The following is an 11,038-nucleotide window of genomic DNA, read 5'->3' as shown; positions in this document are numbered from 1 at the left end:
TATGTAAAGATTTGACTGGAAATTGGTTTCCCGAAGTATGCAATTAAGCAAGCGTAACATACTGTATGATTCAGAACAATGCCTAAATATCCACGAGCAATCATGTGATTGATTTAAGTTTAAAATGTTTCTGAATCAAGGTAAACTCACCAAAACTTTTCTAGCCAAAAAATTTGTACTGATATAACAACTAAATTGCAAAGACATGAATCCACACTGAAAATTACAATCAATCCCTCGTATGCACATTTCTGTAGCAGGGAATAAAAGAATAAATTTGTACTTATAAAGGAGGAAAACCTGAGAATTCATGGTAGAAAATTACAACAGGAAAAATATAGAAAACAGAATGTTTTCAGCTAATTGAATAGATTGGATTGAGCTAATTGAATAGATTGGATTGACGACCAAGTCCAAGTGGCAAACCAAAATTTTGGTATATCCTGATATCTCCACCTAGACTAGCCGTCACAACCACCAAACCCCATGCGCTTGCAGCCTCAGTGCTGCTGGTCCTGGTGCTATTACCACTGTACCATCCCCAGGATGAAGTTGACGAAGAAAAGGCAGAAGAGTCTGAAATCAAGGAGCATAATACACCAGAGTGCATAATAGAAGAAGCTGAAACAAATGACTCACTGCCAATTCCTGATCTAGAATGAGAAATGTCACAAAGTTCCTCATTGGAGAGTAATGTCTGCTCTGAGAAGCTCTTTTTAGGGAGAGGGGGGCAATGGCTCCTGCTGCTGGGAAACGCATCTTCAAGGTTAGAAATCAAGCTTTCAGAATCAGTGCTTCCTAAAAGGTTATCATTCCTGCCTCCAGACCAGGCCGGTAAAGAAGGTGATGCATAATTACTTCCACAACCAGGCCAAGGAATTGCAACAGAAACATCTTTACAATAGAAGTGCTCGTGCGATCGGGTGGTAGTCCAATTCTTGCTTTTCCCTCCGGCATTGATGCTACGATTAACTTCTCGTTTCCAGATATAGACATGAGAATCTTCACTTGCACAGATGACATACTTCCCATCTGAGGTATATGATGCCAATATTTGGCTGCTAGTATTTCGGAAACCTAGCACCAGAGAAGGTTTACCATCAGTGAGAAAATATTAGTTGCTAAGGGAAGAACATTTTATTAGTCTTGCTTTTCTTAGACAGTTCCTATTGGGAATATCAAGGGACTCTGAAGATTTTAATGAAGCTCTGCAAGGCCTCTTTTCAACAAGAAAGCTATTCTTAAATTCTTACAGTGATATTAAAGACAAATTATTTAATATTTATGTTGGCAAAGAAAGATTCTAATCTTAGTACAGCTTCTTGCAAGAAGCATAGGTATTAGGGTGTAAATGAGCCGAGTTTGAGCAAGTTGAGCTGCCCTCGGTTCGGCTAGGCTCGAGATACTCCAAGTTGGGCTCAAGCTCAAGCTTGAGAAGAACTGGCTAACAGCGCTCGGCTCAGCTCACACAAGTATTGAGCTGGCTTGCTCAGCTCCAGTGGCTCGCATTAAAATATTAAATTTGGGAGAGTATGGGTTTCTTGATACCATGATATTGAGATGAAGTGTTGACCAACATGCTCAATTTACTTGTTTCAATGTTTTGAGTTCTAGGGCTGCTCAAAAAGCTCATAGGCCTGCAGCCACATGTGCCTGACTCAGATTTTGCAGGTCAAATCCTGAATTGAGCTTCGTCTGAATGCACCAAATATGTTTTAGTCTGGGAGCCCTCATCTTTGAGTTGTCATGTGAAAAAAGAAATTATACACTGACATAATATATAATCTCAGCTTGTATATGCTGCTCTGTTGCTTTCTTGTCTTATATTTTGTTGACAGGATTTTATATTTTAGGGGTATTTTGTTTGGAAGAGTGTAATGGCCTAATAAGGTCTATTTTTTATTATTATTCTTTATTAGGATATACTCAAGCTTTTGCCCACTTCAGCTTAAGCATGGGCACTTAGAAAAACATTAATAGCAATATAATCTTTAAGTAAATTATACGTAACATCTGCTCTATCATAAGTTACTTTTCATTGCCAGTTATACCTCTGAATTTGTGAACCATGTTTGTGCCATCAAATACCCTGATCTGTGAGTCAGCTGAGGTGATCAGGACTTCAGAAGGATTACCTGGAGCAAACTGTTCATAGTTGAATTAGTTAAGTGATGCATTATGTCAGTAGCATGAGCACACTATAATGCAATAAAATATCTCTTTCAAGCAAATGCGGGAACTGTCAATGTGCCAAAAGCATTCTGATGCAGGACAAGAGAGTTCAATGATTTTTCAAGGAAGAAATAATGCAAAGTATTAACTCAACTTCGTGCGTTGCTGGAACCATATGTCAAACATGATTTTGCAAATTTAACAAGGAGACAGATATGCATTACAAAGGTTAACCATACCAATCAGGGACCAAAACGTTTAAAGGAAAGAAGAAAATTTGATATGAAGCCAAATTTAGGCAGTTAAACATAGCAAAGTCAATATTCCTGAGGACTTTTATTGCACTTCTAATTACTTGGAAATACAAGACGCTTTGAGGTCACCGCTATGATCGAATATTATTTGAAACCAAAATCTTCGTAACAAGGACATCTGTGATAGTAGTATGAGATATGACATGCCAATTGAGGGAAGAAAACAGATTGTAAGCCTCTGTAGAGCCTAGATATTGTTGATGTAACAGACACAATTTGTATAGAAGTTGGAGCATACTTGATTCAAGGCATAAAGTATCTTGCGGCTAAAAATTGAGAATATTCAAATTAAAGGACAAATTTTGGTAACTCGAGGTTGATCAACGCTAGAACGTATCTATTTGAACTGTACACCAAATTGACTCCAATTTAAAAGAAAATTCAACTGAACTGGATGATTTTCAAAATATTCTTTGAGAATTTGAGACTGGGCAGAAATTTTGGAAAAAATCAACATTTTGCATTAATGGCTGGAATTCCAACCAATGAATTCAAAAGTTTGGCTCGAGATCAACCCTTATGATATAGCTCTACTTGGATTATACACCAATTAGACTCCAAGATTTGATATTTCCCTACTTTCTTTTTAATATTTTTGAAAGTAGGCCAAATATTTGGGGAAAACCCAAATTTATATTTATGTCCAAAACTCCAATGAATAATTGCAAAATTTGGATGAAGATGAAATCATGTGGAGTAGATCTATTTGATCCTACTATAATTAAATTCCAATTTTATGGCGTATCCCTTAATTTTATCTATTAAGCATGGTATCCAGCAACATAAGGGTTTCCTAAGGAAAGTGCTATATAGAACTCCAGATCAACTCAGATGTTTGGTTTGAAACCTGATTTTGTTGAAATATTGATTTAACCAAGAGAAGAAAAACAACTTTGATGAGAATTATCCATGATTAATAGAAATTAAAATGTTTCTAATGAACAAGAAACCTAAAACTGAAGTAAATACTTCTCTTTCCACCACGTTTTGCATCAACTAGAGTATTGAACTGGAAAAATATAAAAGCACCACGGACTTCCATGAAATATCTAATAGGTAATTCCAAGTAGGTGTTTTTGACCTGCTATAGCATTTTTATATTTCAACATAAAATAGATCAATATAGAGCCAATTTGGTATGTTAATGGTTTTAGAGTACTTCAGTTTCGAGATAAAAAGGATATTTTAATCTTGAATCAACTCAAATCCGAGACTATGAATTAAACCAGAATGCTGTAAGAGGAGGTTCGAAATTATAAGCTTGAAAATTTTTCAGAGGATTATCAGGTGTGCTATAACTGCATACCAGAAGACCAATTACAGCAGTTTTTTAGCACCCATATAGCTGGTTCAAGTAATTCCTAATGAAGGAGATAAGGATTCTCCATCAAGGCAGGGTATCCAAGTATGCATATAACTGATAAATCTACAGTTCTCACACTGGCAAGTTGGCCTTATTACCAGGCTTCAGACTACTTGTGTCACGTAGAAGAGTTCAAGACCTAGGTTTTCCTTTTATTAAAGCAAACAGAATATGTCATCCATTCTGAATCGTAGCAGCATGAGGCTTTCTTAAGAGCCAAGAAACCATAAAATCTATGCAGTGGTGCCTAACATCTAACTATGATGATCATCCATGCATAAGTGACTACTGGCTAAGATTAGACAACGTAGAGGCTAGAAATTTTGACTTCTGTAAATTCAATGGGATGAATTGCACCCCATTGAAACTGAATCAGATCAGTACAAATCAATTGGTCATCAAGAATTGAATTCTAACATTTCAAATATAAACTATCAAGAAAGCACTCATAAGAAACATAAGATCTCAAGTGTTTTGTTGTTTTCCAATTATTAAAGGCTCTCGATTAAGCACCTGGAATCCAGTAATCTTTTTGGCACGAGACTTCCTCTTCTTGTTGCGTATATCAATCTGAGCTTCCTGATAAAGTTTGCAATCTATTCATTACAAAATGCACAAAAGAAGTTGTTAGGACATCAAAATTCAATACAGAAGTAATCAATATGCAAAAATTGAGATGGCATCTTCCCAGCATTTATGTGGCATCTTCCCAGCATACAGCAGTTGTAAATTAACAAAATATCAAACTGATTTTCATAATCTAGAGTGCTAGAAGCTCAAATTTTTTACTTATAAGCTACTAGCGAGCAGTATCCTATTGAGTGACTATTCAACTTAGCCATGAATGCATAATGTAAGATATAAAAGAACTTCCTCATGTAAAGTTTATACCGGATGTCTTGTAGAAGCGACAACTCCCCTTATGTGAACCAACTAAAGCGCCCTTTCAAAGATTGATTAAAAACCATCACTAACTTAAAGAATAAACGACATCAGCAGAAAATTAATACAACAATAAACAATATTGGGAGATATTTGCACCTGACCATCAGGGGTGTAGCAAGTGGCTGTGACCATTTCATGAAGATCGCTCCAGTCAACAACTAGACGTTCCGGTATGCTCCATATGCGGACCTTGGCATCAAGAGATCCACTAATGAAGTATCTATCATCTACTGGATTGAACTGGATAGATGTCACTGTTCAACCGGTCCCACATGCAAGGACAAAGTTTGTTAGATAGAAAAGGTGAAAAACAATAACATCAAAATAAACATGTGAACTGCGAAGTTCATTGAATTGCAGAACTGACTATCCATAAGATGAAAGCTCAATAATCAATACATCTATTACATTAATTATTGCTGGGTGAGAAGGAAAAGAAGCAGAAACATGGAAAGAGAAACAAAGATTATCTTACCATAATCATTGTGTGCAAACAACTTCAAGCAAGCCTTGCTTTCCATGTCCCACAATCTCACCGTTTTGTCCATTGACGATGATAACAAATACTGCAAAGCAATAAGATGGCTACAAGCTAAAATTGTTGTGGATGATCATTTTTTAAATATTACTATGATTATTATGTCAGTTCAAGATAGAAACAGTATACTAGTGACAGGTTACATATATGAGAATCACTTGGTGTGGTAGTGTGGTTTGCCCTCAGTATCTAATTAGTCATAAGTTCAGCCACTACAGAGATGAGGGTAGGGCTATGCTTATCTTCCCTCATCACACCCCATATAGAGGAGAGCCTTGTGAACTGGGATGGCCAAATTTATAAAGACATATGGGAAAAAATAATTAACTGAAGCAATAAATTTTTAGTTGCCGTTTTATAGAACCACAATTCAATTCTTCAGTTGCTATCTGGCCTCTCTATCAGCCAGGAAAAAAAGAGTAAGCTTTACTTTCACCGGGCCTGCACTTGTCACGTGAAATGTTGATTGCTTGTTGATCCTTGTGAATCACATGAAAGTAGGATACTCCAAACTCGGGGGGAATTTCAAATATCCTTCTATTCTCCAGGAGAATTCTGATTTGGGATTTTCATCAGCTGTATCCACCTGCTCGAGCTGTCAGCAGATAAAGACTGCTCAAGAGTGGAAGGGGGCATAGTGACTATCAGACTGACTGATGGGTTTTGTTTGTCACTGAATGGGTAAGTTGCCAATCCTTAAAACAGACTATGTAATGTAGGACACCAAATCCATGTATCTTTACCGATTAACCAATTTCTCGCTGGAGTAGATCCTAAAGAGATACCACTTCCTCATGAATTTATCGAATCAGGACCTTTTGGCTCAACTTTATCCCAGTTTTACCATGGGAGCAACCCCTTTTTCACCTTGAATTGGTCAAAATACGTGGAATTTCTAACTTTTCTTGGAGGATTAGATCCAATAACATGGGATCTTTGGTTATTGTAATTGAGTATAGCCAAATTTGGATTGTAATTCCCATAGTTTCAAGTTTCGGCTGATCCCGAGTGGGATCAGTCCTGATCCCACCTGATACGAGCTCTTCTTCTCCCTTCTCTCTCTAATTTTTTTTCATTTATTCTCTCACTGGTGCCCCATCTCTCTCATTTCTCTCTACTCTCTCCCTCTAGAATCTCCCACTCTCTTATTCTTCCTCTTTCTTTTCTCCACTCTCTCTCGTCTCTCTCTCAATAACAGAGTGAAGACGAGAGAGTGAGAGAGGGAGGGAGAGATTGAGAGGGAGTAATAGAGAGAGAGAGGGAGGAAGAGATTGAGAGGGAAAGAGAATGGAGAGAAGAAATGAAAAAAAATCAGAGAAAAAAATTACCTTGAGACAGTAAGAGAGAGGAAGAGAGATTGAGAGAGAAAGAAAGAGAGAGAAAGAGGGAGAGAAAAGAAATAAAAGAATAAAATTTGCCTTGTGGCAATAAGAGAGAGAGAAGATAGAGAGAAGAAACAAAAGAAAATTATAAAAAAAATAAATTTGCTTTAGTAGTAAATTTAGTTAAGGGAGAGCTAACTCGATATCTATCAAAGTTTTGAATAAGTAATGTAAACTTAGTTTTTATATTTCATATGTGAATAATTATTATTTTCTTATCATTTTTCTAAATTTTTAAAAAATTTCTCATATTTTTAAATAATATTTAGAATTTATATGATCAAAAAATAGTTTAATCCGATTCAATGATATAACCGATACAGCCGATACAACTGATATAGTTGATACGACTGATACGGCTGATATGTATTGTTTTTTCAGATAGTCGATCCCGATCCCAATATTGAGTTTTGGAACCTTGGTTATTCGTCAAGCCTAACAAATAGAGGAGTCGCCAAGCTTCTCAAGTGAAGTGAGGTAGCTTTTTGTGGGATAAAATAAATACCCATTTACAGTTGGGTCTAATGAATAAATGGATAGAACCCTATGGTTCCAATTCTGACAAAATAAAATTTAGGCTTCAATGGCAGAAGCATTTATGTTTACGATGGTAGACATGCATGACATTGGGAGATCGCGACCATTGCAGCTTGTTACATGCTAGATCAATTCTAGTACAAGTTCGACTATAGATAGAAGTCCATATGAGAGCTAGGTAAAGTTTCCAAAGTTGCCAAAATATCTTGTTCCTAAATATCAAGCATTAGGTTTCCACATTTATTTTGACCATAATAGGCTAAAACATTCTTTTGGCATAAAGTATACTTTCAGGGGCTTAAAACTGAAACTAACTGAAGCTTCTAATGACAATATATTGAAAAGAATCAAAATATGCTTAATAGGGTTATTGTCAAGCTTAGCCAAGCCACACTTTCTTGTAAGGTCCAAAGATATTTGAATATCTTGGCATTTTCATTGCACATTAGATGCATGCAAGAACATTCACATTTATTAGCTAAAGAATATTATCAGTCTAAACAAATTGAATGAATAAGCTAAAAAGAGAAAATCGGAGTGGGAGTGGTACCTATTCTAATTTTTCTCTCTCTTACCAAGCATATACTCAAAACCAAGTTAAGATTCCACAAACAATTAAGGTGGATCAAACAATGTAGCTTACATGAATGGAGAAGATTGGAATGTGAGTTGAGGGTGGACCTGAGATTTCGACCAAGAGAGGTCAAGGACATCATCCAAGTGACCTTCGAAGGAGCAAACGGGCTTCTCAGAGAGTGAAAAGATTGTCTCCGGCATAACAATATAATCAGGAATAGATTTCTTACTACTCTTGCCCCTTCTCGTTGTCTTGGAGGTTTGGGCCCCAAGGAGAGCTGACCTGCCATCTGATGATCCATCGGCCAAGAATGGACGAGATGGAGGGGAACAACCCTTTTGCTGTCGGAGGGAGGACGACAAGGCATTGCCTTCGAGGACCTGCCAGACGTGAACAATGCGATCTTCGCCAGCACTGGCTAAGTAACGGGAGTCAGAGCTGAACTTGATGCTCCATATAGAACCCTGATGGGCGTGGATTTCCTGGCACATGTAGAGTCCTGTGAGCTCCTTGTAGGATTTACCATGCTGATGGACTTTCAATCGTTCTGAGGAATTGGAGGAGTTAGTGCCAGAAGTCGCTCCTCCTGGATCCCCTCTCTCCTTGTCCGAGATAAGCCCGGTCACCGAGCTGGCGACGAGCTTGATGTTCTTTAGCCAATTTCCCTTCTTCCTGCCGCTCCGCTTGGAGCTCTTGTGGGTACTCGCATTGTTCCTCCGGTCGCCACCCAAATTGGCCCTGCGCATTAGCTCCTTGACTATGGGAGAATAGCCAAGGAACTTCTCAAACTCGTCCAAGGTCAGCTGCAAGCCGGTCTGCAAGTCATTGAGCCTACCCCACGTCCCATCCTTGCCGAGTTCGCTGACCACAAATTCCTTCCCTGTGTCCAAGTTCTTTATTATCACGAAATCGCTGCCACCATCTGCAGTTCCTCCTGACAATCCGTCTCCGAATTGTCCTCCTTCGAGGTCCGACCTCGGCCTGCTGATAGGGGAGCCGTGCAGGTCCAGCAGAGAGGGAGGGGCAGAGGAGGAACGCGAGAGTGCAGGTTGGGCAGCGAGGGCTGCCACCTGGGTGTCAGACTTGCAACGGGCAATGACGCGCCAACCCGCTTCTGCCACTGCCTGGGGATCATTGTCAGCAGGCAAAATACGACGGGACATGGCGCGTTCGGGAGCCATCGTAAAGCTGCCACCGCCGCCGCCGCTGCAGCTGCTGCTGCAGAAGGACAGGCCCTTGCCGCTGGCGAGGCCCATGCCCTGGAGGAGACGACGGCGACGCTCCTTGATGGAGATAGGCTCGGCCATCCAGAGGCCGTAGTCGTAGCCCTTTCCCTCGTCATCAATGTCATCCGAGAAGGAGACTTGTCGGAATCCGGATGGAGGGGCGATGGCTGAGGCAAAGGAGATTCGTAGGTCGTCCTCATCAGATCCGGATGATGGAAAGTCGGCGTCAATAGAGATGCCGGAGGGGACCCGATCAAGAGACTCAAAGAAACAATCCTCCTCATCCATCTCCTCCTCGGTACAATGATCCTCATGGTTGCACACTTCCTCCGCCTTACCATCATGTCTCCCTTGTCCCTCTTCCTCTTCTTCTCCTTCTTCTTCTTCTTCTTCTTCTTCCCCCCATAGCTTTTCCGTCATGTTGGATCCGTCTGCAGCTCGAGGCAAGAGCAGCACCGACCACACCCATAATCTGGGATCTTTCTTCCTTCCTTCCTTCCTTCCTTTGCGAGCGTGGGTTGAGGAACGAGGGGAGATCGGAATGCTTTGCAAGGGTCCAAGTGGAGGGTCGTCCGTGCATTACGTGACGCTGAAACAGGATATGTCTAAGCCACGGAAAGGCTGAAAACCGACTCTCATTCATTCCCATGTCCAGAGGCAAAAGCCGGTCCCCCCTCTTACACTCCTGCTATTCAGATCTCTACATGTCTTCTCACTTCTATTTGTTTTCTACTACCTGTTTTGCCATTCCTTTTTTTTCTTTTTTTCTTTTTTTCGTTAGAAAGGTTAATATATTAATCTTAAAAAAATGGCACAAAATATTCTAGTTATCTAGGGAAATACCTAAAACATCTCTATACAGAAAATCATGTAAACTCATTGGTGTAGCCCAATCCCAAACCGACAAAAAAGATTAAGATTTTTCTACATTTGCTAACCGGTCAGTGTGAGAAGAAGATAATGTTTAAATCATATGATAAATTAAAGATATCTAAAAATAATGATCGCCATCTCTAAGGGAAATTAGATTTTAATTGAAGGATAATGATGAGAATTTTGCAGTCTGATTTGAGGATCATCCTCAACAGTCCATGGGCTTTAGCTTGCATCATTGCAACTTAGAGAGCTAACGCTTTGGCATGCAAACAGTTATTGCCGAAACCGAGAAAAGCACCTGAGAGAATAGGATTACTCTGACGGTTATTGATAATGAAACCCAATCCAACCTCGTGATTGTTTGCAAAGGAGGTTGCATTAGTGTTGAGTTTAAGATGCTCCATAGGTGGAGCTATCCATCTAACTTTTCTCCTATCATTCTTGGAAGATCTACTCGGCTTCCCAAGTAGCTAAAAATTTTCAAAGGCAAGAGCCAAAGTGCGATAGATTAATTGGCTAGTCGAGCACTTGTTTTGTTGGAAAATTTCTTCATTCCTTGCTTTCCAAATTTGCCACATCCTAGTAGCAATGAGACACTGCATCATCTTAGCCGCATCTTGCTCTAGGTTTATCCTTCGCGAAGCCAATTACCACAGCACCAGGAGTCTTTAAACCTAAAAGAGATGCCAGATTGTCTTTCCAACCTGACTCTCTTTTTAGGGTAGAATTTAAGCTACTTTCCGCACTGTACTCTACCAATAAGTGCAGCCGAGTTTCCTCATAAATGGAGCACCAAGGGCAAAGGTTGTTAGGGCTCATCAGAAGCTTTTGGAGCCAATCATTAGTAGGAAGGCAATTCCAGAAAGTGAATTTTTTTAAAAAAATTTTGGAGTAATCGGTAGCTTCCAAAGGATTTCCCATTCTTCTCTAATAGTATTGGGCTTTAAACTAGCATTCGCTATAAAAGCTGGTGATGGAGGTAGCAATAGCCTCACTCAAAGTACTAGGGCCCAGATTTAACTAAACTAGGCCATGCCACAGAGCAAATTAAATTACCATTGATAGGGCCCAAGCACATTCTCATCTTACTCTGTGCACCACTACTAGT

The 11,038-nt window shown here is 39.5% G+C and overlaps 1 protein-coding gene across 3 annotated transcripts; it reads right to left on the bottom strand.

Moving 5' to 3' along the window:
• Positions 1-139: 139 nt before the first annotated feature.
• On the bottom strand, positions 140-9,750 carry LOC140774530 (uncharacterized). 3 transcript variants are annotated; one of them, XM_073117577.1, is made up of 8 exons: positions 8,058-9,750; positions 7,933-7,976; positions 5,270-5,360; positions 4,891-5,048; positions 4,741-4,792; positions 4,363-4,445; positions 2,052-2,145; positions 140-1,077 (listed from the first exon to the last, which is right to left on the bottom strand). In XM_073117577.1, the coding sequence occupies exons 1-8, from the start codon at positions 9,472-9,474 to the stop codon at positions 383-385; spliced, it is 2,634 nt and encodes an 877-aa protein (XP_072973678.1). In that variant the 5' UTR covers positions 9,475-9,750; the 3' UTR covers positions 140-382. The 3 variants fall into 3 exon arrangements, with proteins under 3 accessions (XP_072973678.1, XP_072973662.1, XP_072973669.1); XM_073117561.1 differs by having other exon boundaries at positions 7,933-9,750; XM_073117568.1 differs by having other exon boundaries at positions 4,741-4,782; positions 4,896-5,048; positions 7,933-9,750.
• Between the last annotated feature and the right edge of the window lie 1,288 nt (positions 9,751-11,038).

This window comes from Typha angustifolia, chromosome 2 (assembly GCF_048772165.1).
Source record: "Typha angustifolia cultivar Huaian chromosome 2, ASM4877216v1, whole genome shotgun sequence".
NCBI classification, from domain to species: domain Eukaryota; kingdom Viridiplantae; phylum Streptophyta; class Magnoliopsida; order Poales; family Typhaceae; genus Typha; species Typha angustifolia.
This window is presented reverse-complemented; position numbering and strand designations above follow the sequence as displayed.

What these genes read in the sequence shown, in the direction of transcription:
- LOC140774530 (XM_073117561.1), bottom strand. Translation starts at nt 9,474, where the DNA reads ATGACGGAAAAGCTATGGGGGGAAGAAGAAGAAGAAGAAGAAGAAGGA. An exon ending in TCGCTTCTACAAGACATCCG is followed by an intron (nt 4,446 to 4,740) that starts GTATAAACTTTA and finishes TGTAATGAATAG; the next exon opens with ATTGCAAACTTTATCAGGAA. An exon ending in CATGGTTCACAAATTCAGAG is followed by an intron (nt 1,078 to 2,051) that starts GTATAACTGGCA and finishes CTCTGGTGCTAG; the next exon opens with GTTTCCGAAATACTAGCAGC.